This window comes from Sorex fumeus, unplaced genomic scaffold, assembly GCF_029834395.1.
Source record: "Sorex fumeus unplaced genomic scaffold, SorFum_2.1 ptg000098l, whole genome shotgun sequence".
Classification (NCBI taxonomy): domain Eukaryota; kingdom Metazoa; phylum Chordata; class Mammalia; order Eulipotyphla; family Soricidae; genus Sorex; species Sorex fumeus.
Genome location: NW_026606155.1, coordinates 1,156,760 through 1,178,914, shown reverse-complemented (window position 1 = coordinate 1,178,914; position 22,155 = coordinate 1,156,760). Strand labels below are relative to the sequence as shown.

Sequence of the window (22,155 nt, the reverse complement as noted above, 5' to 3'; positions counted from 1 at the left end):
AAATAATTCTGAAAGTGTAGAAAAGAATGACAGGGAAATTAAAATGACACATGAGAAAAATATTCTTTCAATGCAAAGGATCCACATGGTAGAGAAACTCAAAAACAAAAAAAAGACACATGGAAAACAAATAGCAAAATGGTAGACATAAATTATACCTTTCATGTAAATAGATTAAACTCTAATTAAAAGGATAGATGGATGGGGCTGGAGAGATATTAGAGTGGGGCGGGCATTTGCCTTGCATGTAGCTGACTCAGATTTGACCCCCAGCATCACATATACTCCCCCAAGCCCCACCGGGAGTGTTCCCTGAGCACAGAATCAGGAATAAGCCTGAGCACTGCCAGATGTGACCACAAATCAGAAAGAAAGAAATAAAGACATGAAGGAAGGAAGGAAGGAAGGAAGGAAGGAAGGAAGGAAGGAAGGAAGGGATGGAGGGAGGGAGAAAGATAGGAAGGAATGGAGGAAGGAAGGGGGAAGGAAGGAAGGAAGGAAGGAAGGAAGGAAGGAAGGAAGGAAGGGAGGGAGGGAGGGAGGGAGGAGGGAGGAAGGGAGGGAGGGAGGAAGGAAGGAATAAGGAAAGAAAGAAAGAAAGAGAGAGAGAAAGAAAGAAAGAAAGAAAGAAAGAAAGAAAGAAAGAAAGAAAGAAGTTGGTAGCATAAATTTAAAAGTACACGATCCAATTACATACTGCCTATACAGCAAACAGCAGCAATATTAATAGGTCCCATCTCACTAGTCAATACAGCTCCCCTGGCCCTGAGGAACCACTGAGCCTGAAGTGGTTGGTGAGACTGGAGCTCCTTTCCTCAAGGCCTGCACTCACCCCACAGGGACCCAGTGGCACCCCAAGTCAGAGCCCTCTGACCTCCAGCTCAGAGCTCCTCTTCTCCCAAAGCTCAGGGACCCCTGAGAAGACAAGGCCTGTGTGTCCCCCTTTTTTATCAGATCCCAGGGACCACCAAGACACAGCCGTGTTGCAAGATGTTCCCACCAGTTCCAGGCTCCCCAACACCACCCCCCACCCATGACATCTCCAGATGCTTCTGTTCCCCTCTCTAGGTTCTCTCGCCTGCCTGCTTTTCTTCACTTCTGTCCCACTTCTGGGCCCTGAAGACCAATTGGGCTGCATCTTTCTCTTTTCCCCTGGACATTGGGACTTTTGATTTCACCTAACCTACTGTGATTGTGGGGCCTCAGGGCAGCAACATCAAGATACTCTAAACCACAACCACCTCACTAGTCAATACAGCTTCCCTGGCCCTGAGGAACCACGGACCTTAAGCACCCCCCAACAAGACACCCGAAGACATATGCTCCATGGGGTCAGTGCTCCCCATAGTGCCCCATGCTCTCTGCCCACAGTGTAGCTCACTACATGGTTGCCGAAGTGGGTCACTGGCCTGAGCATCAGAGTCAAGCTGAAGATGGTCACGGAACAGAATGTATCCAGATCCACCCAGCTCACTAGCCCTGAGGAGTCCCCAGTGGTCTTTGGGATCCAATTTTGCTAAGGGGCCATCATTTTAGTATTTCTCCAGAACGGATAGCCCCCTCCCCAACTTCTCACAAAGTACTCCATTCCCCAGCTGAGTCCCAGAATCTGTGATGGCTTTGTTAGCTTCCCACAGAGGCAAAGGCAATCCAAGAGGTTGACTGCATTGGAAGTACCAGCCCAAGAGATAGTATAGCGGGAAGAGTGTTCGTTTGCTTTGTACCCAGTTGATCCAGGTACAGTCCTTTGTACATCATATAGTCTCCTGGGCACTGTCAAGAGCAATTCCTGAATACAGAACGAGAAGTAAGCCCTGAGCATCACTGGGCACAGCACACACACACACACACACACACACACACACACACACACACACACGGAAGCATTAGTCTAGAAGGGTCCCTCTCCATCCGGTATAGGTTTGGAGGCATCTGGAGGGTGGTGGCCCAGCAGGGTCCTCACACCAGTGAATTTCTTCAATGACCCACTTCATGGGGAGGAAAAACTCAGATTCTGCAGGACGGAGTGCTCTCCCAGATGTTAAAGACTGGACATGCTGCAGAACTGTGTTGAACCATTTGACCCCAAGGACCCTCACTCACACCCCTCCCTCTAGCCCTTGACACCCACGTCCTCTGCCCTGACCAAATCCTTAAGACTAAAGACAATAAATGAAAGCTTCTTTCCTGGGTTGGAGTTAGGAAAAGGCAGGAACATTAGAAAGAAAAGCTATTGAAAGCAAAATAACATATGAGGACAGGAAACATGCTTGTATCAGTTCTTTCGCTGTGACCAGTGTCTCAGGAAATGGACAAGATGAACTCACCTGGGTCGAACAGAATTTATGTTCACAGAAATAAAGCTCTCAGAAGAGAGCAACACAGACTGTCCTAACCCCGTGCCAGGCTGTCTCCACTTGGAGGGAGGTGAGTTGAATTTCCCTACCTGCCCCAGCAGAACCCCGGCAGCCCAAAAACCTCCAGAACCCAACTACACAGCCATGCTCAAGGCCGCTCTCTACACACTTTGACGGGCCTCACCTATGGGGAAACGTGCAGAAAAACCCAGGTATGTGAGACCTGTGACTGAGATCTCCAAGTTCACTTGGAACAGGACTGGACCTCCTTCCCCCAGCTCCCCAGTTTTCGAGTATCTTGGCAATCACACCCACAAACTTCCTCGGGAGCCATATAATCTCATCAATGGCCAAGATCCAGAAACTATGAAATAAAGCTCCCAGAAGAGAGCAACACAGACATCCTGGAGCATGTGGTCACAAATGCAGCTGTGCAACCTCTTATACCGTAGCCCGCTGATGTACCAAATGTAGCACATATTTGTTTGGGTTTAACAAACATACTTGTAATCTCTTGTACAAGGGTTTAAATGAATCCAGAATGAAGCACAACAATCTTCACACACTTTCCACTTATGGTGGTGAAATGGTGCATGGTGGTGGGATTGGTGTTTGAATACTAACTGTAACGAACTATTGTGAACAACTTTATAAAAATAAAATAAAATTTAAAAAAGAAGAGGTACTCCCAGCCCCATACCGAGCCAATTTCACCGGGGCACCCCAGATGGAACAGGTGTGCTCTTCCCACCTATTCTAGATAGAATTCCGGTGACCAAGAGCTTCCACAAGCAAGGCCCAGGAATGCGGGTTCCAAGACTGAATCTCCAGGCTTCATGGTGGCAGGATGTCCCTCCCTGAGTCCCCACCCATCCAGCAGACTGGCTGTCACGCCCACAATTTGCCTCCAGGCACCTTCTTAGTGCATCAACAGCCCTGAGCATCAACAGAGACACAGCAGCAAGTCCCCTAAGACACCACAGCACCGAAGGTCTCTCCGGGCCCCATGCTGAGCCAATTTCACCAGGGAACCTCAGATGGAGCAGGTGCAATGTCCCCCACCTACTCCAAATGGAATCCTGGTGACCAAGAGCTTCCACAAGCAAGGCCCAAGTATGTGGGTTCCAGGACTAAATCTCCAGGCCACATGGCAGCAGAGGTCCTGGGCTGTTCCTCCCTGGGTCCCCGCCCACCCAATAAATTGGTTGTCATGCCCACAACTTGACTCTGGGTGCCATCTTAGAGCACTAACAGCCCTGACCCAGGGACTCCCAACTGAATCCCAAAATGGATTAGTGCCATACAGAGATGTCTCTGGAACCCAACCATTTACAATCTAGAAATTTACATTTACAATCGGAGCCTTGCAAGCTCTCATGATATTCAAAATGGGCAATGGAAAATAAATTATCTAGCGTCTGCTCCTAGCAGGTAGGCTTGAATGGTGGTGGGAAATTTCAAGCAAAACGTAATGCCCCAAATTAGAGAGAGAGTATTGGGGAAATTGTTTGCCATAGAGGCAGGGTGAGGACTGGGATGTGGGTGGTGGAAAATGTGCACTGGTGGAGGGATGGATGTTCCATCACTGAATGGCTGAATCTCAAATGTGAAAGCTTTGTAACTGTCTCACAGTGATACAATTAAAACAATAATGTGGAGTTCAGCTTAATCAATGGCTGAACAAATAGCAGTACTCCTACATTACTAAAAAAAAGAAGAGTTAATGTTCATCTCTGATCAATTTCCTTTTCTTTTCCTGGATAGCTTCCATATCAACATTTCTACTCTAAAGCAAATACTCCCCCTTACACCCCAATTGATGGACAGCTTCATCTTGAGTAAAAGTGAAAAAGAAGTGACAATTCAGCCACCCTCATATATATGATTCAGCAGAAGTTGGAAGTGGGGCATCTGCTCCTAAGTGGAGAGCTTGTTCTATCAATTTCAGTATGAGGTCAAAGTTGGGCCTGATATAGAAGGGCTTTGGCAAATCTCCAAGGTGGCCCCATGGTGGAAGGGGAACAGGAAGGAAAGAGGAACATGATCCAGCCACAAAAGCTGTGGCCGGAGCCAGCACACTGAACTCTGGTGAGCTTGCTAACACCCGAGTCTGTTGCCTCTGGTGTGTGTACACTTGAGTCTGTGGTCATCCCTGTGATTGGAGGGATTTTGTGGGATGAGGAAGTTCAGCCAGCTTGTGACAAAGGTCCCTTAGACTTGCAGTCCTGAGAGGGGTTATCCCTTTCCTATAACTAGCTAGAATCTTGTTTTAGGCCTCTAAGGACACAGGAGGCTACAGAGGCTAAGAGTGGGTCAAGGACCACAGGAAGTAGAAGTGCAACATTTGTTGTCTCAGGGCTGAGGGTGTCAGCGAGGCTGACCTGACCATACCTGCTTCCCGCACCTCCAGCCTCCCTTACCATCTTCCTCTCAAGCACCTTGTTTGTTCAGTGCTGAGATGAATGTTTGTTCATGGCTCTGTTGTTTGCCTCTGTCCACTAGCCTGGAACTGCCACATGAGAAGGGTATTGTTTTGTCTGGCACAGTGAGCACTCAGCAAGTATTTGTTGGTTAGTTGGACGGATGAATGGATGGGTGACCAATGTTTCAAGGAGTTCCAGCTCTGGGGTTTTCTATCTGTGGGCTTTGAGATAGCTTTGGGATCTTCTTGAGTTTGCCATCTATAAACTGGCATGGTTGCCCTAACCAGAAGAGATGAGCAGGTCGATGGCTGGTGAAAGCCTCTATGCAGTGCTTCGCTCAGGTTACCAGGCATCTAGTAAGTGTTAATTTCAACAGTGTCACAATTCATCCACCCATCCACCCATCCTTCCATCTATCCACCCATCTATCCTCCCACCCATTCGTCAATCTACTCAACCACCCTCCCAACCAGCCAGCCAACGATCAAGACCCACCTAATCCATCTGCCCACCTATCCATCCATCCACACATACATACATCCTTCCACCCATTCATCCCAGCCAGACATATCTCCAGCCAGCCCTCCACCCAATCATCCAACCGCCTGGTACTAAGTTCCTTTCTCCATGTCAGGTCCACATGGGAACTCCCAAATCAGGCATCCAGATAAATGGCAAAAACAGGGGTGGGGTTGTTCCCACATAAGGAGAACCTATGGGAGCAGCACTTAGCTTTCTGTGTCAAGTTAGGTTAATTCCAGAACACAAAAAGGAGAGACTGTGGGGTGGGCGGAGGGAAGTTAGGATATAGAAGGGACCACTATGACAATGATAGTTGAAAATGATCACTCTGGACAAGAACTGAGTGTTGAAAGTAGATATACATGATGGCCTTTCAGAATCTGTATTGCAAAGCATGACACCCAGGAGAGAGAGAGAAAGAGAGAGAGAGAGAGAGAGAGAGAGAGAGAGAGAGAGAGAGAGAGAGAGAGAAGAAAATTGCTGCCACAGAGGTAGGCGGGGGCGAGGTGAGGGGAAACTAGGGACACCGGTGGTGGGAAATGTGCACTGGTGAAGGGATGGGGGTTGGAACATTGTATGACTCAAACCCAGTCATGATCAACTTTGTAACTGTGTATCTCACTGTGATTCAATTAAAAAATTAAGAAAAATATGTATCAGAATAACAGCTCAGGATCAAAGCCAGGAGGAAAAGAGAAAAAGGAGAGGCAGGGGGTTGACCAGGTCCACGGGCTCAAGTGCAGATTGACCAACCAGATTTGGGCATCTGTCCCAGAAAATAGCGCCTGCAGCCGATTTCTATCACCACCAGGGGGCACTGTTGCGAGAAGAGCGACGCGCTGATTCTGAGCTCCAGGTCTCAGTTCCCACAGCTGGTGCTGAGGCGGAGGAGGAGACCCCAACTAATTTGGTGCTAAGAAACCCGAACTGGTTCCAGTTTTTTCCCCTGGGTGGAGTGGGGCGTGAAGACTAGAGTCTTGTATCCCATTGCACTTCCGAGCTCTGGTCCCAGCCACCCAGTGGGATGGACAACCTTATGACAGGTGGGGAAACAGGTCCAAGTGCCTGGAAGCACTTTTCTAAGCTTCGTGGTTGGCTGCAGACGGAAACTAGCTGTGTCTCCTGCAGTGGGTTGGGGAAGGAGGCAACGGTGCAATGGGAATCAACTAGTCACCACTCAGTTCTTCCCCAAGGGGAGACAGGGAAGGGACTGCCCACCCCATGCTGGGGAATCTCACTGCTATGGGAACAGTGCTCATCCAGGCAGCGGGTGAGGCAGTCTGCAGAGGCATCAGGTAGTTCCGGGCATACCCAAACTCCCCAGCCAGCTGGTCACTCTGGTGTGGGGTTTCAGCCTCTGCTCCATTCTGAACCCTTCTGGGAGATCTCTCCCACTTTGAACCCCAGTTGCTCCCCTAGATTATCCACCAGCAGTCAACAGACCCAAAGGAGGGAGTTTATTAAATCTCAGAGACCCTCTGCCTACGGGGAGAGGACTGCGATCACCAGTCAGAAGATAGATGGGAGTATGGGTGTCTGATCCAAAATCTGAAGTTTAGGGGTGAAGGGGAGGAAGTGGAGAGCTCCTATGGAGGTGGGTTCAGTAAGGAATTCCCCGTGCTCTCAACCCCGGGAGACGGAAGGTTCCAGCCTCCCCCCAGTGGGGTTGGCTGTTCTCCCTTATTTCCCAGAAGGGTTAGTAAGCTTGCCGAGGAAAAGCACGGCAGGCACGGTCTTCTCCTTGATGGCCAGCAGGAACGGTCTGTTCATCTTCATGCTGAAGGGCTTCTCCATGGGCAGCGTCTGTGCCCCGGAGCTCGCGGCTGCCTCTGCACCCTGCTCGTCCATCTTCAGCTTTGCCTTGTGCACCGCCTGTGGAAACCAGGAGCAAGGTCAGAGCTGGATCCAGCCACCCAGAATCCAGGGTGGGAGGTGGGGGACCCCGGAAAGGCAGCGCAAGGATGTGCAGTAGCCGCGGTCACTAGGCAGGGTGGGGAGCTGAAAGGGCAGAGCCCCACCCCCAGTGACCCCATAATTTGGCTGGCATGGCGGTCCTTGGCTCTTGGCCCTTCTGGTCTTGCTACTGATGGATATTTGACCAGCAGCTTGAAGGAAAATGAGGGAGCCAAGGAGGAGTGGGGGCAGAGAAGAACTGGCTGTCCTTTCTGGAATTTAGAGTTAAACCTCACTAAGGCCAACGACAAATGGGACCTTCTGAGTTTTAACTAGATGGGCAAGGGGGTCCCTGCGTGGAACAAACAGCCACCTGCATACTCCCTCCACAGTCTGAAGAGGCAGCCAGATTCCAAGATGGCTGCTGGGAGTGGTTCAGAGACCCCAGGTCCGCCTCTGTGACGAGGTGATGGAGATGGGAATTGATGGGGTCTGGGAGCTGCCGGTCCACCTCACTCCAGGCTCCAACCAGAGACATTTCCCCGCTGACCCACACCCAGTCACAGAGATCTGCAGCAGGGAGGAAGCGGACCGACTGGACTCAATAAAAGCCACAGCAGATAGGTGGGTAGGTGGTTAGATGAGTGTGGGAGCCCAGAAATCATAAAAAATGAGGGGAGAGTTCAATTTAACCGTATCCTGCATCTTGCAGACCACAGTAAATCTGAATCGTTGCCTCCCAAATTCACGCATCGTGGCTTACTAAAATTTGGCCCTTCTCGATGCCCTTTCAACCTCACAGTAAGGTTGCCAGATAAAGTGCAAAATGTCTAAACTTGGACAGAAGGTGGTATGACTCCTTTTGGTGTTAGCATATCCTGTGCAATTGGGGAATGTAATTCTACTTAGCATAAAATTCACTTTTTGATCTGAAAATTTTAATTAAGTGAGGGGCTGGTATTCTAGATGATAAATCTGTGCCTCTCTCTCTCTGGTCCCTCCTGCTTGTCCCACGTCAGGGCACTCAGTCTGGCAGGAAAGCACCAGGTGCTTTGCTTGCGTCTCTGCGTCATGTGGCACGTGCCTATTATTTAACCCTAACCAGCCTGCGATGCCTTTGAGAGAGGATCTGGGTCTGACCAATGTCTGGGACTGATCAATGTCACAGGCCTTGACCAATCGCATGGAGTAATTGCATTGAGCTGAGACTGATTTCCAAGAAAGCACCAGATTTATATTTCGTTTTCTTTTCTTTCTTATTTTTGGGTCACACCCTGTGGTGCTTGGGCTGGAGCGATAGCACAGCGGGTAAGGCATTTGCCTTGCATGCAGCCAACATGGCCGACCCGAGTTCGATTCCTCCGCCCCTCTCGGAGAGCCCGGCAAACTATTGAGAGCATCTCGCCCGCACGACAGAGCCTGGCAAGCTCCCCGTGACGTATTCCATATGCCAAACACAGTAACAACAAAGTCTCCAATGGAGACGTTACTGGGCCCGCTTGAGAAAATCGATGAACAACGGGAGGACAGTGACAGTGACCCTGCGGTGCTCAGGGGTCACTCCTGGCTCTGCACTCAGAAATCACTCTTGGCAGGCTTGGGGACCAGAGGGGATGCTGGGGACCAAATCTGGGTCAGCTGTGTGTATGGCAAGTGCCGTACTTGCTGTCCTATCGTTCCGGGCCCAGGAGATTGATATTTTCAATTGCCAAGATCGATTGCCTGTTCTTCCCAGGAGCCCATGATGGATTGGACCAGGATGACCTGTTGGGGGTCATCCTGGATCACACAAACAAAGTGACAATGGTTCCACCTGGAGTGTGCTGGCAGCCAGCCCCAGGCAGGCTCACTTACCTCACCAATTTTCAGGTTCTGATGAGGAGAGATCCTGGTGAGGTCACCATGCTCCTCAAAGATTTTGCGGATTCCCAGATAGGAGAGGGTCTTCTTTAGGTCATAGGTGCCAGAGATGGAGAACCGGGGCAAAGCCACGTTTGTGACCCTGGGGGGTGGAGAGAGACAATGCTGCTGGGACCCAAACCGCAACATGGCCAGAGCACTGCATGACCATATGCGGTTGGAGCACTGCATAACCATGAGTGGCCAGAGCACTGCATGACCATGCGAGACCATAGCAATGCAGGACTATGAGCGACCAGAGCACTGCACAACCATGAGCAGCTGGAGCACTGCGGGCCCATGAACGGTCAGAGCACTGCAGGACCATGAGTAGCCGGAGCACTGCACGACTATGCATGGCCAGAGCACTGCATGACCATGTATAGTCAGAACACTGCAGGAACATGAGCGGCTGGAGCATTGCAGGACCATGAGTGAAAAGCAAAGACACATGTAATGCTCAGGAGGGAGTGCTCAGCTTGACCTCTCTCACCCTTACATTGAGGCTTTGTATCCCCACAAAGGTCTCAGGTCAGAAGCACCCACAGACCCTGGGTTCCTTCCCAGCTAGCCTCAAGCCCCATCTCTCCCTGTCTCTCAAAGGACCTCATTGCTGCCTATACTTCTCCAGAACTGATGGGTCCTTTCCAAGAGCAAAGCAGAAGCTCAAATAATGCCCATACTGAAAGCAAAAGCAACCACGATGGGCTTATATTCTTCACTCTCCTTTAGCTTGCTTCTTCTCCTTCCATGGCAGAGGGGTTCCCCTGGCAGAGGGGTACCTAACCCCATCATGCCTTACTCCTCAGTGTTCCAGCAAAGTTGTTCTGCTGGGCCCAGAAACCAGAGCTCCAAACTGAGGGCAGTACTAGGTGGACAGTGAGCCCAGGGGCAGCCCCAGAGCACTCCAGCCCTCTACAGGGACAGCTGTGTCCCCTATACAGCTGTGCCTCCATCCAGGTCTCACCCTGGGGCTTGCTTCTCTTTTCTCCACCCCCCTCTTTAAAGAATCCATATTTAAAGTGCCATGGTTGTATCAGGCATAAGCCCCATGACAATCCCAAACTTCCCGCTCCTTCATTCAACAAACATGCCAAGCAGCATTCACTGTGTCGTGGGCTCTGTGTTCAGTGCTTAGAGGCAAAGCCGTGTATGGCACAGTGACAATCTTACACCCAGGAAGATGGGTGTATCAGAGGCAGAATCACTCATGGGACTTGGCGTGCTGGCATGAAGGGGGGTTGGAGCAGACTCTGAACGAGGCAGATGAATTAGGTGAGGTGGGCTGTCATTTATTCTAAGGGAAATGGAGACCTAGTACAGGGTTATGCCAAAAGATATATTGTGGGATTGTTTAGGGTTTGAGAGGATGATTTTGTTTGATTTGTGAAGAATATATTACTGGAGGAAAGAGCAGCAAAGAGACAGTACAGGGGGTAATCTCTCCAACACACACACACACACATACAAACACACCATACACATATACACATATATACTGCATATGGCGCTTTGGGTACCACTAGTGGTCATCCCTGAGCACAGAGCCAGGAATGAGCCCTGACTACTACTGGGTGTAGCCAAAACACCCCAAAAAGAGTATATTCTTGGAGTAGGGGAAAGGGCAATCATTCGGAAGCTAGTGTGGCAATCAGATGCTGGGAATGAGACCCGAGTGGTTGGGAGGAGGCTAGATACCAGACAGGCGGTAAGACAGGGCAGATGGATCCCCTAGCAGCCAGCGTGAAGGGCTGGAGAAGACCAAGTGATCAAGAGCACAGAAGCTTTTCTCCATGCGCTGGTCAGGGATGGAGTCACCACTGCATGAGAATCCCCACCAGAGGGCGCCTGCACTTGCTGAGATGAAGAGGCAGCAGACATAGAGGGGGTCCTACAGGCTGAGAAAGAGGAGACCTGACATGGGAGACAGCTCCTGGTCCGGGGATGGTGGTGACAAGGATGCTGGAGGGAGCTGAGCCTGGTGGGAAGGGATGGGGGGACCTGGCGCTTGTGCTTGGGAGCCATGTCTGGGACCTGCAGAGGAAGGTGCAGCTAAGGAGAGATGTGGGGACCCAGGAAAGCTTGGGGGTCTGGAGGTCAAGTAAACTCTTAAGAAGCTAGAGTGGGCCGGGGAGATAGCACAGCGGGTAGAGCGTGCCGCCTTGCTTGCAGCCAACCCTGTATGGCCCCCAGAGCACTCCCAGGAGTGATCCCTGAGCTCAGAGTCAGGAGTCAGTCCTGAGCACCGCCAGGTGTGGCCCAGAAGTTGGGGTGTCCTTCTGGTCAGTGCTTCTGGCAGAGAGAGCTGAAACTGAGCCCAACTCAGTCTCTGAGGGGATTTCGGGGCAGTGGCCATACGGTATCCTAGCCAGGATGGCTCAAAAGATTGAGTGCAGAGGGGTGACAAGAAGAAAGGAGAGGAGGGGCACAGACAGTGGAGCCAGTCGGGGAGGGGTCCTGGGTAGATGCTCTGGGATGGAAGAAATGCCAGCACCTTCACCTGAAGCACAAGGAGGTCACCAGGAAGCAAAATTCCTGCGGGAGGAGACCTCCAGGGCATGTTCCCAGGGTGCATTCCCTGGGGCCAGGGGCGAGGGGTGGGGAGGCAGAGTCACTGAACAGGGGGTACTAATTCTGATCCGTTCCAAATTGGGAAAGAAGAAAATGGGGGTGGGGGGCTGGTGCTGGCAGTTGGATACGTATCACCAGGGATCTCTGAAAGGATGAGGTGTCAAGGCAGGGGTGCACCCTAGACGTTGTCACTAAAATGGGGGGTTTCTAAGACACTGACCCCCTGGGCCTTCTAGGGGGTCCTCAAAGGATGCTTGGAAATCCACCGCAGAGCCTCTACTGGGCCAATGATCTTGCACATCAGAGACTGCCAGACTCAAGGGGATCAGATGGGAGGATTCTGGGGTCTGTGGACCAATGAAATGCAATTTCAACTCTGCTTAGAAGGAGGATGGGGGTTCCTCTAAACATTCCTGGTCTCGGTCCCCTTCTGCTTGGAACTCCAATATTTGCTACCCCGTACCCCCAGACCTCTATCCCCCTAGAAGACTGAGCTCAAATACCACCTCCTCCAGGAAGCTCTCTCTGCCCACCACCGCCCAATGTGGTTCTCAGTCCACCACATTCAATTCCCAGAGAAACCAGGTTCCACACCCTTCCTCTGGGCTGTTTCCCTGGTTAGGTCCTTCCTCACTGTGAGCTCATCACAGAGCTGGGAATAAGGCCTGACTGCAGAGAAAATGCAAAGAATTCCAGACTGGAAGAAGGAGTGAGAGTGGGAGGGATGGGTAGAGGGGCCGTGAACTGCCGTGTGGGGCATGGGCTTTACCTGCGGCTCAGGAGGCTTCTCCACCGGTCAAAGGTGTTGGCGCTCAGGGCCTCCTCCACCTCCTTCATCTTGCCCTCGTCAGGCAGGATGAAGATGGCCGAGATGTTGTCCTGGAAGGGCATCTCCAGGATGGAGCAGGGCAGCTGGTCGTCACGGCCCGCCTCATACATGCCGCCGTGGTGCATCATGGACACCGTCACCGTCTGGTCCCCATCCAGGAGAAAATCCTCCTCCTTTGTGGCTTTGGGATCGAATTCCTGTTGCCACCTGCCTGAAGAGCCAAGGACAAAGGGACATGCTTTTCCCGAGGGAGAAAGGATCTGGGCCCCACAAAGTCCAGGTCTCTGCACGGATTCAGAGACCAAGGTGTAGGGTTCTGTTCCAGGACCACTTGCTCTCTGGCTGTGCCGGGAAAACATCTGGTGAGGTGGGCATGGACCAAGATGGGCCTCACGGAACCAGCTCAGGGCTACTGGGCAGGGAAACAAACTGTAGATCCCGAGGTGTCTCATGACAGAGAGGACCCCTGGAATTTGTCCCAGCAGAAGGACTGGGCTGGACGAAGGGGTGAGCATTGGAGTCTGACATGGGGACAAAGGCAGCTGTCACCTGTCACTCCCCTCTGTTGCATGAGAACCCTCTGCTCAGACCTGATACTGCTTAGGCCCCGTTCCTGAATCTCAGCTTCTCTGGACTTTGGTCTTTACTGGTCAAACGGGATGCGTCTCAGGGATGGTACACAGAGAATTCTGGGCAGATGTCACTCATCATCTGTCACTGCAGCCACTTGTCTCCCCGGGGACTTAGAGCTCTGCTTCTTAACCTGTGGGTGGTCAAAACCCATGTGGGGTCATGACACTGAATGGGAAAGGGATGTTGTCAAAAGACTTTAAAATTCATAATAAAACAGCCTATGGGGTCAGAAGGACAGTACAGCGAGCAAAGCATTTGCCTTGCACACAGCTGACTCAGGTTTGACCCCTGGCATCCCATATAGTCCTCCAAGCACTGCTAGAACAATTCCTGAGTACAGAGTCAGGAGTAAGCTCTGAGCGTCCCTGGGTGTGGCATATATGTGTATGTGTGTGTGTGTGTGTGTGTGTGCGTGCGTGCACACACACATGCACACGTATGCAAGGATGGCCCCCAAATCTGTGCAGGGTTCCACATTTCTCTGCACATTTGTCACTTCATTGTATGTGTACAACAGCTCATGATTATAAAAGCAAACCCAGTCTAGGTTCAGGTGCTAGAATTAAAATAGAACTGCTATTAGTGTTTCTGGAAAAAAAAATAGAACTGTTATCAAAAAAATAAATTTCTTTATGATTATCATCAGTAATTGTTTGATTTGAATACCTCTATATCTGGGGTGATATAAACATTTCTCTAATGGGGCCAGAGCGATAGTACAGTGAGTAGGGTACCTGCCTTTCATGCTGAAGACTCAGGTTCTAATCTGGGCACCACAGACAGTCCCCTAAGCCCCGCCAGGAGTGATCCTGCGCACAGAACCAGGGGTAAGCCCGGAGTGTCTCTGAACTGGCCCTGAAACCAATAAAGTAATTAATTAATTTCTAACAAAAAGGGGTCGTGAGTGGGAAAAGTTTATGAAGTCCTTCTGTGGAGGACGTAGGAACTCAGGAAAGTTACCGATTCTTCTTTCTCTCTCTGCACAGGTCAGGCCCATTTCCCACCATAACCCCTTTATCCCATGTGGCTTTCAAAGAACTCTACTCCCATGCCCAAGGGCCGCAGTGGATGACATAGTGGGGCTATCAATGGCTTGAGGCCTTTGCCCTGTGCTTCTCAACTCTGTTGGTGATATGTATGTGTGATATTGAGTGTGTGCTTTTGATATTGTGTGTGAGTGTGATATGGTGTTGTGGTATTGGGTGAATGTGTTATATTCTGTGTGTGTGTGTAATATTGTGTGTCTGTGTGTATGACACTGAGTTTGTGTGACACCGTGAGTGTATGATAAAGTGTTTGTGATATTCTTTGTGTATGATATTGTGTGTGAGTGTGTTTACTATTGAGTGTTTTTGTGTGTGTGTGAATTTTTGATATTGAGTGGGTTCGTGATATTTTCTGGGTAAGTGTGTGTGCCATTGTGTGTGTGTGCTGGAGGATGGACTTGTGTGAAGCTTGAATTTGGAAACACACTTTCATGTCCATCTCCACTTTGTCACTCTTGTATTCGGAGGCCCTACAAAGTGGAATCAGGAAACCGCTGTGTCCCCATCCCCATTTGCACCCAAGCCCGCTGTGGGCCTGCTGGAGCTGGGGTGGGCACAGACCTCGGCCAGGAGAAGCAGGTGGAGGTGAAGTCCTTCCTGCTTTGTGTCCTCTGAAGCACTAAGCTTCCCTGTCCACATCCGGCAAATGGGGGAGGAGGGTCAGCCCAGCCTTCACTGCCAAGGTGAGGTGGGTTAGAGGCACAGCAACGCAGAAGAGGATCATGGACGGTCTCAGGATTTTCACTAAATTCTGTGGCAGCTCTGACTAGGACAGAAGATTTGGTTTGCTTGCTTGCTTGTTCTGCTGAATGGTAGGTTGGTTGGCTTGAGGGATGCATGAACAGTGCTCAAAGCTTCCCTCCTGGCTCTGCTCAGGGCTCACTCACTTCTGGTGGTGCTTGGGGGCATGTAAGTGGTACTGGAGGTCAAACGGGGACTGACTACAATCAAGGCAAGTGCCCTCCCTGCTGTATACTAACCCTATGGCCCCCAACCAAGGACTCATTTTGCAGGTCAGAGAAGTGGAATCCTGGGACATGCATTAAGTGTGAATTCAAGGTCACAGTGCAAGAAAATGACCAGCCTATGTGTCCAGGTAATTCTCTGGTTGTGGGGAGGGGCTTCTCAAGCATTGTGCTGTTGCCCTGGGGGGAACCACTCTGGGGCAATACCCAGCCAAGTTTGGGTAGTTCGAGGGATATGGGCCTGGGGATAGAGTGATGGTTGGTGCCAGAGGTGCTGGGGACTGCCTAGGACATATCTGGTACTTGGCCCACAAAACCCTGCCCCCTCTACTGCCACTCCATCCTTGGCAGGCCAACACGTGTCCCTGTCTTACCTCGAAAGAAGAGGCAGTTAGTCAAGAGCATCAGGGTGCCGGGCATGATGTGGCGGATGAGCTCGTTGATATTGCCCCGCGTTTTCTGACGGACAAAGTCATTGATCTCCCTGCGGGCCGCTTTTAGGTCCTGGAAGTTGGTGGTAATGGTCTCGGCACTGTACAGGTTCTTGGCATTATCCAGAAACTTCTGCTGGGGCTGCAGCTTCCGGTCTATGAACAAAGCATTCTCCAGGTCCAGATTGTGGCTGTGGTGGGTCTGATCGAGCCTGCGGATGAGGTCTCGGAAGCCCTCATGCAGGGTCCGATCGGGCAGGTTTTGGAGGTTGAAGCCCTCCTTGATCTCGGCCAGCGTCGAGTCCTGCGCCCCCAGGCACAGCATGGAGAAGGCCGTGGAGATGCTGAGCGGGGAGATGAAGATGTTGTTGGTCGGGTTGCGGGAGGTCAGCTTCTTAAAAAGCTTGAAGCCGAAGTCTGTGTTGCGCCTGGACAACTCCTGGGTGGCCGCCCTTCCTTTCCACGCACCCAGAACCTTCGGAGAAAAGCCAGCCTGCACCAGGCCTTCCCCAGTCAGGAGGCCAGCCATCAGCAGGCCCAGGCCCAGTGTGGGGTTCATTGTCCTTGGAGAATGTCCTGGGGAAGGGGGAAAGGCAGATTAGCAGGAAAGAGAAAAGCCCCGGAATCCCCTGGCTCCTAGAGGGTCCCTGAGAAAAACCAGGTACAGAATGTGGGCCAGTGCATGGGTGGTGAGGCCTTGAAGCCCCGGGCTACCAGCACCTTCTCACCTTTAAAACTGTGCAGTGAGCATGGCACCCAGGCCATAAGCAGAAGCTGAGTTGACCCTCCCCAGTTTTGGGGGGGGCCTGCTCCCACCCCTACCCTAAGCTTCCTACTTCACCAGCTGCCAGATTCCAGGGTGCTTTCTGGGGGGAGGGGGGCATTCTCTGAGAGCAGGGACAGGGGATTCGGGCCGGGTATCCCTAGGGTCCACTGCAGGACAAATCCCTGGTATCCCATTGGTTCTTTGAGACTGACTGGAGAAGAGAGGGGGTGAGCACCAGCACAGAGGTTGCACCTATGAGCACCCCAAATTTCCCAGTTGTACCCTCAAACCATCCCTGTCAGAGGCCGAAGCAGCTGCCATTCTCAGCGACCAGGTGGCCAAGGAACTTGGGGTTTGGTGCTGACATCCATGGGCACTGTCCCTCATACCCCTCCATCCTCCTAACACTGTGTCTCTCTGTTGAGGTGACTCCCTCCAGCTCTAAGGGAGCTCTGGATCAGGCAGGGTGACCCCACCCTTGATCATGGTGGGTCCAAAGCCAATTTTCCCGGTCCCCCACCATGCACAGTTGGTGGGGCTTGACCCTGAGGCTTGTCTGGGGAAGGGTACACATAAGTGAGCCAGGGAATTGGGGGTCTTTGGGTTGGCATGTGAGGTGTGGTCCTCTTTCTCCCACTGGAGGCCTGGGCAGGAAGGTGTAGGATTCACTTCAGATATCACCCCATTTCTCTGCAGGACTCTGGGGACAAAGCCAGAATGCAAAGAAAAGACTGGCCAAGAGGGGTCCCAACAGCAGCCCCTGGCCTGCTGCTGTGCAAGTATGTCAGTGACTTCAGACAAAAGCACCCCACAAACAATACAGACCCACAAGTCTTGAGCTGAGAGCACTGAGCAGTCAGAAGTTGGCTCAGTCTTCGTAACTCAGAGCTCTGTGGAGGCTCGAAGTATTGGCTGAGAAGCAAGGGTTCCGGGGCTGCCCGGGAATAGAGCCGAAACTTGGGAGATCAATCAAATCCCCAAGGGACTGTGAGATTTGCCCATGGATTGGGGCATCCACTCTGCACACAGGAGCCCCAGGTTCCAGTCCCCATGTTACACTGAGCACCACCAGGTGTGTCCCCGACAGCAAATGAATACATAACTAAAACCCCCAAATGCGTTTTTGATCCAGGAAAGGAAAAAAAGGTCAAGACATAGCTCCGTGGTGGAGGGTTTGACTCGCATGTGAGAGGCCCGAAGTTTGACCTCCACCACTGAATGCCCACCAGGAGTGACCCCACGATAATAAAGATAAATGGTGTCTGGGAAGAAGGTGGCATTGGGCCAGTGGATATTGAGAAGTGCTCCTGGAGTGAAGATAGAGATGCGTCTGCCTGAGCCCAGGGCTGGCAATGCAGCCTTTCTCAAAGCTGGGAAGTAGGAAGTGGTGGACGTACCAGCCCAGGATCCCAGGCGACATTCCCAGCAGCTGCTGTGCCAGCCCGGTGAGAGACAAGACAAAGCTGGTGAACAAGGTGCAGGAAATGCGGGTGAGTCAGCGCAGAAGGAGCTGCGGCCAAGAGCCAGGGTGGGGTGCTTTAAGTAGCATCCAGAAGTTTTTGCTTTGTTTTGGGTTCACACCCAGTGGTACTCAGGACTCACTACCAGCTTTGTGCCCAGGGATCACTCTTAACAGTGCTCACGAGATGCTCTGGGGTGCTGGGAATCGCCCAGTAAGGCAAGTACCTCAACTGCAATATTTTCTCTTCAAGCCGGAAATGTTTTCCAACACAGGCTTCCAACCCCCCACCCCCACCCCTTGACTTCACAAGGGTGTTCAGCTGGACCCCAAAACCTTTTCTCTACTTTTCCAGTTTCAGCAACAGGAGCGAACTGTGGCATGAGAATCAGCCTGTTGTGGATTCAGGGATGTGTCCGGAGGCTGGGAACAGCTTCTGAAGCAACCTCTGCTCTCCAGCTGGCTAACAGACTGCAAGATTATTTCTCCTCCTCCCTTCATGCCTCTCAGCGCCTTAGTGTCCCAATCAGGCCTGGTCCCAGCCTTCCTCCACCTCCAGGTGGGGCACCTGTGTCACGTGGACCCCGCAGGCCTCCTGCCCTGCCCCCCTGTGCTCAGACCATCTGCCCCTGACTGGCCCCACTAACCTCACTTCTGGGCTTTTCCATCTGTCATCGCCCAAACTTGTTCGATGGGTACCAGTCCCAGATGCCTGAGCCGGCTAATGTTTTATTCCATCAATTAAAATAGCTGAGCAACTGGCATGTCTCAATAAAAATGATAGTCTGACCATGTTAGGCAATTCCTGGTGTGTATATGTGTGTATATGAGTGTGTGTTTCATTGTAAAGAAAGAAGAACAAAATGGATGGAGGCACGTGGGCAGATGAAGTGCTGAGTATTATCACAGTTCTCTGACAAGCCCACCCACTGCTTTCTTCTCCACCTTTGCTCTTTGTTGGTTGTATTCTTTGGGGGTCACACTGCAAGACCCCAGCATGTAAGCATGTGTTCGGTCCTTTGAACTATCTCCTCTGTCCCTTTTATTCCATTGCATGCTGCTTTTCCTTCTTCGTTTTGAGAAAATCAATTTCTTCTCTTGTGAATGAGCATAGCCAAGAGTCCTCAGTCACCAATTCTCAGGACAGCCAGGCTAGGTATACCCCAGGTGTCCAAGTGGGCAGCATATGGGAGGTGCCTGAAATCTACATGGAAGGGTGCCCCCTTTCACTTCCTCTGACATCCAGGTGAGCTCAGCCATCAAGCTCAGCCCATCAAAGACATCAGGAGAATGTGAGTTGTGGTGGCTCTTTGAATGATGATATTTGTGATCTCACAAAATGCTCCTGCTCCTGAGCCCCAGAGTCTGGGGAACACATGCCCAGTAGTGAAGCACACAGACACCACAGAAGGGCACTCCAGGCAGCACGGGTTCCACCAGTAACCTCAAAAGATGAGGCTCCACTTCAACTCCTGCTGGGTCACCTCTGGAGACTACTTACCACCCAATCTCTCGTCTGCAGCAAAACCAGTGAGTAAGGAAGCACTTCCGTGTCTGACCTCTGGTCAAGGAGAGCAGGAGTGTCTGGATACTCTGGCCAACCCCCAACACCCAGCAACTGGAGACATGATGTGTAAGTGTCTATTCTGCTGAGGGGCTGTGTCCTGCCCACACATGACCCAGGTGTGCTGGTCCCATGACTCCAGGCCTGGAGACCCCCATTTTCCTCTGTTCAATTGCAGAATTCCTCAGGAGCTACACATGGCATGGACAAAGCCTGACCCTCCTCTGTGTGTAGGGATATGAAGACCTTTCAAGGACATGCTTGGGGTTCCAAAACCAGCACCTGGGCCCTTGGACTTTGGGAAGACATCCCAGACATGTTTTGGGATCCCTCTACTAAATAATTGACATTGATATTTTTTATTAAAAATAGTTCATTTTCAGGACCAGAGCAATAGTACAGTGTAGGGCACTTGCCTTGCACACAACTGACCTTGGTTCTAGCCCTCGCACTACATAAGATCCTCTGAGCCCCACCAGGAGGGACCCTTGAGCACAGAGCCAGGAGTAAGCCCTGAGCATTGCTCTCCATGACCCAACCACCCTCCTTCAAAAAAAATATTTTCATCAACTCATTATTTCATTTATAGAACTCATTTAAGAACATGCAAGAATCCAGTTTGCTCCTCGAGCCTATGTCCTCCCCGGAATAGGTATCTTGCTTTGATAGGCATTGCCTTAAAGAAGCAATCACTCTAGACTATCGGAAGCTACGTCCTGATTTGCTAAGGTAGATTGAGAACAAAGGGGGTAAAATACCCTTTACCCTCTGTAGAGAACCTCTGGCCTCCATGGGAGTTCCAAATCAAGCACAGTAAGCTGCCTTTCCCTCCTGAGAAACAGAGATGCCCACCAGCCCACCGCATGGCTCTTGTATCACCCTACCAGATTTCGGTCTCATGCTGAGAAGTATTCGAGTCCTGCCTATGTGCCAGCTTCTGGGCTCAGGATCAATGCCCATAGAATGGCCAACATGGGCTGCTGGTGCACCCTGGCACAGACTCCCCTCTTTCCTGAGAGCTGCTACACAATCCACCCAGAGACTCCCCAGATCTGCAAGAACTTCTCATCTCTGACTTTGGTCACTTCTTGCTGCTTCAGTGATCTCATTCTGGATTGAGGGGCCGATTGGCTTGGCCACTAGAGCTATAAAGTAACACAATGAGCACTGTGGATGGAGCTGCTCTCCAATATCACAACATGCTGATGGGTTTGAGAGGGGTTCTGTTCTTGGGGGGTTTGAGTCACTCTTAGTGGTGCTCATGTGCTACTCCCAACTTTGTGGCAATGCACCACAAGAGACTGGGTGGTGTCAGGGATGGAAGCAGGGTCAGCTGCATGCAAAGCAAGTACCGAAGCCCCTGTGCTATCTCTCCGGTTCCAAGAGTGGAACTCTTCTCCTTTAATGTGCTTCTGCCAAAATGCAGGAAAGGGGCAGTGTGGGTTCCCCACTCCGCTCCTCTCTTCTGCAACATTAGCATGTGCAAGGGGAGAGAGCAGCTGCCAGCCAGCCCACAGCTCCTGCCTGCCGAGAGAAGCTCCCCAAGCTGCCTGCGCTGCCCCAACTTCCCCTTAACCCACCCTCTGTGCCCACCTCCACCATCATCTCCACAGGAAGAGTTACTCACAGCGCATCCAGGGTCCAGCCACTGAGCTGCCAGACGCTCTCCCAGTGCTTTTATCTATAGCTCCATGGCCTCCTGAGACAGAGACAGCAGGCCAGTCCCTCCAGCTGACCCGAGCAGACAGAAAATCGGCAGGGAAATGTTTGGGGAGCAGTGACCACACACTTTCCTTCAGTCAGCTCTCTGCCGAAGCAGCGGTGTGTATGGGTGTCGCCTGCTGCCTCGGTGAACTTCATTCCCCACTTGTGCAACAGCCTTTTGCCCAATCACAGAGCATCCTGGTGGCGTCTGCTGCAGACGGCAAAGTGTCCAGCCCCAACGTCATCCTGTCCAGCCTTGCTACTGCCATGCTGACACAGTTTCAGGGGGAATCTCCTTTCTGTTTCTGTTTCTTTTCCTATTTTTCATGTTCTCTGCACCAGTCATTTCTCTCCCCTGAAGTATTCCCAACCCTGCTTGAGTCCTTCTAGGGAAGAGGCCCAAAGAGATATAAATGGATGATGGAGATCCCGTTCATGCCCCGAAGAGTAGGGAGCAGAGACTCATGTCAGCACTCGGGACAACGCAGGAAGTTACCCACGACTGTCACACAAGGAAAGCGTTGGGTTTCTTCCTCTCCTACCCCTTATTTTCTAGTAATTTCCAGGAATCACTACTGCTTGAGGACCCATGGTCTCAGGTTAAAAGCATAGCAAGACTCTACCCTGTGGGTCCATCAGAGAGAAACAGGGTCAAAATGTTATATTCTGGGGAACCCAGGGTGCTAATGATCTGTTTCGCTTGGAAGGTGTTCCAAGGTGCGACAGAATAGGGTCCCTCCACTCAGAAGGACATTTCCCGTGCTGACTGTGATCTGAGGCCCCATGGGTAGGGGTGGACGGGGGTCCTTCCTTCCTTTGGGATGCTGCTTTCAGCAGAGATGAGGCCCTACACAGCAGATAACCTAGCTCAACCTTCTAGAACTGGTTCCCTGGCTCCCTGACCAGGATGCAGAGCCAGGGAAGAACAGCTGCAACTGTTTGGGCCAGTTTACTAGGTATCACTTTCCTGACTTGGGGAACTGAGGGGTCAGGCTTGTGGCGGGGTCCAACACACCATGGGAGCAGTGGACGATGGGGCCTCCCATCAGCCTGAAGATGCCCTCTCTGAGATCAGGCCAGTGAGACAGGCGAT

General features: G+C 51.5%; 1 protein-coding gene across 1 annotated transcript; it reads right to left on the bottom strand.

Annotated features, from left to right (window-relative positions):
* Nucleotides 1-6,800: 6,800 nt before the first annotated feature.
* LOC130041999 (serpin A12-like) lies at nucleotides 6,801-21,146 on the bottom strand. The gene is made up of 5 exons (XM_056134338.1): nucleotides 20,986-21,146; nucleotides 15,513-16,145; nucleotides 12,435-12,705; nucleotides 9,050-9,197; nucleotides 6,801-7,174 (listed from the first exon to the last, which is right to left on the bottom strand). The coding sequence occupies exons 2-5, from the start codon at nucleotides 16,126-16,128 to the stop codon at nucleotides 6,983-6,985; spliced, it is 1,227 nt and encodes a 408-aa protein (XP_055990313.1). The 5' UTR covers nucleotides 16,129-16,145; nucleotides 20,986-21,146; the 3' UTR covers nucleotides 6,801-6,982.
* Nucleotides 21,147-22,155: the final 1,009 nt, after the last annotated feature.

Coding starts and splice junctions, on each gene's coding strand:
- LOC130041999 (XM_056134338.1), bottom strand. CDS start 16,128: ATGAACCCCACACTGGGCCTGGGCCTGCTGATGGCTGGCCTCCTGACT. Junction 12,706..15,512: donor TAACTGCCTCTTCTTTCGAG/GTAAGACAGGGA, acceptor TTGGCTCTTCAG/GCAGGTGGCAACAGGAATTC. Junction 9,198..12,434: donor AGAAGCCTCCTGAGCCGCAG/GTAAAGCCCATG, acceptor TCCACCCCCCAG/GGTCACAAACGTGGCTTTGC.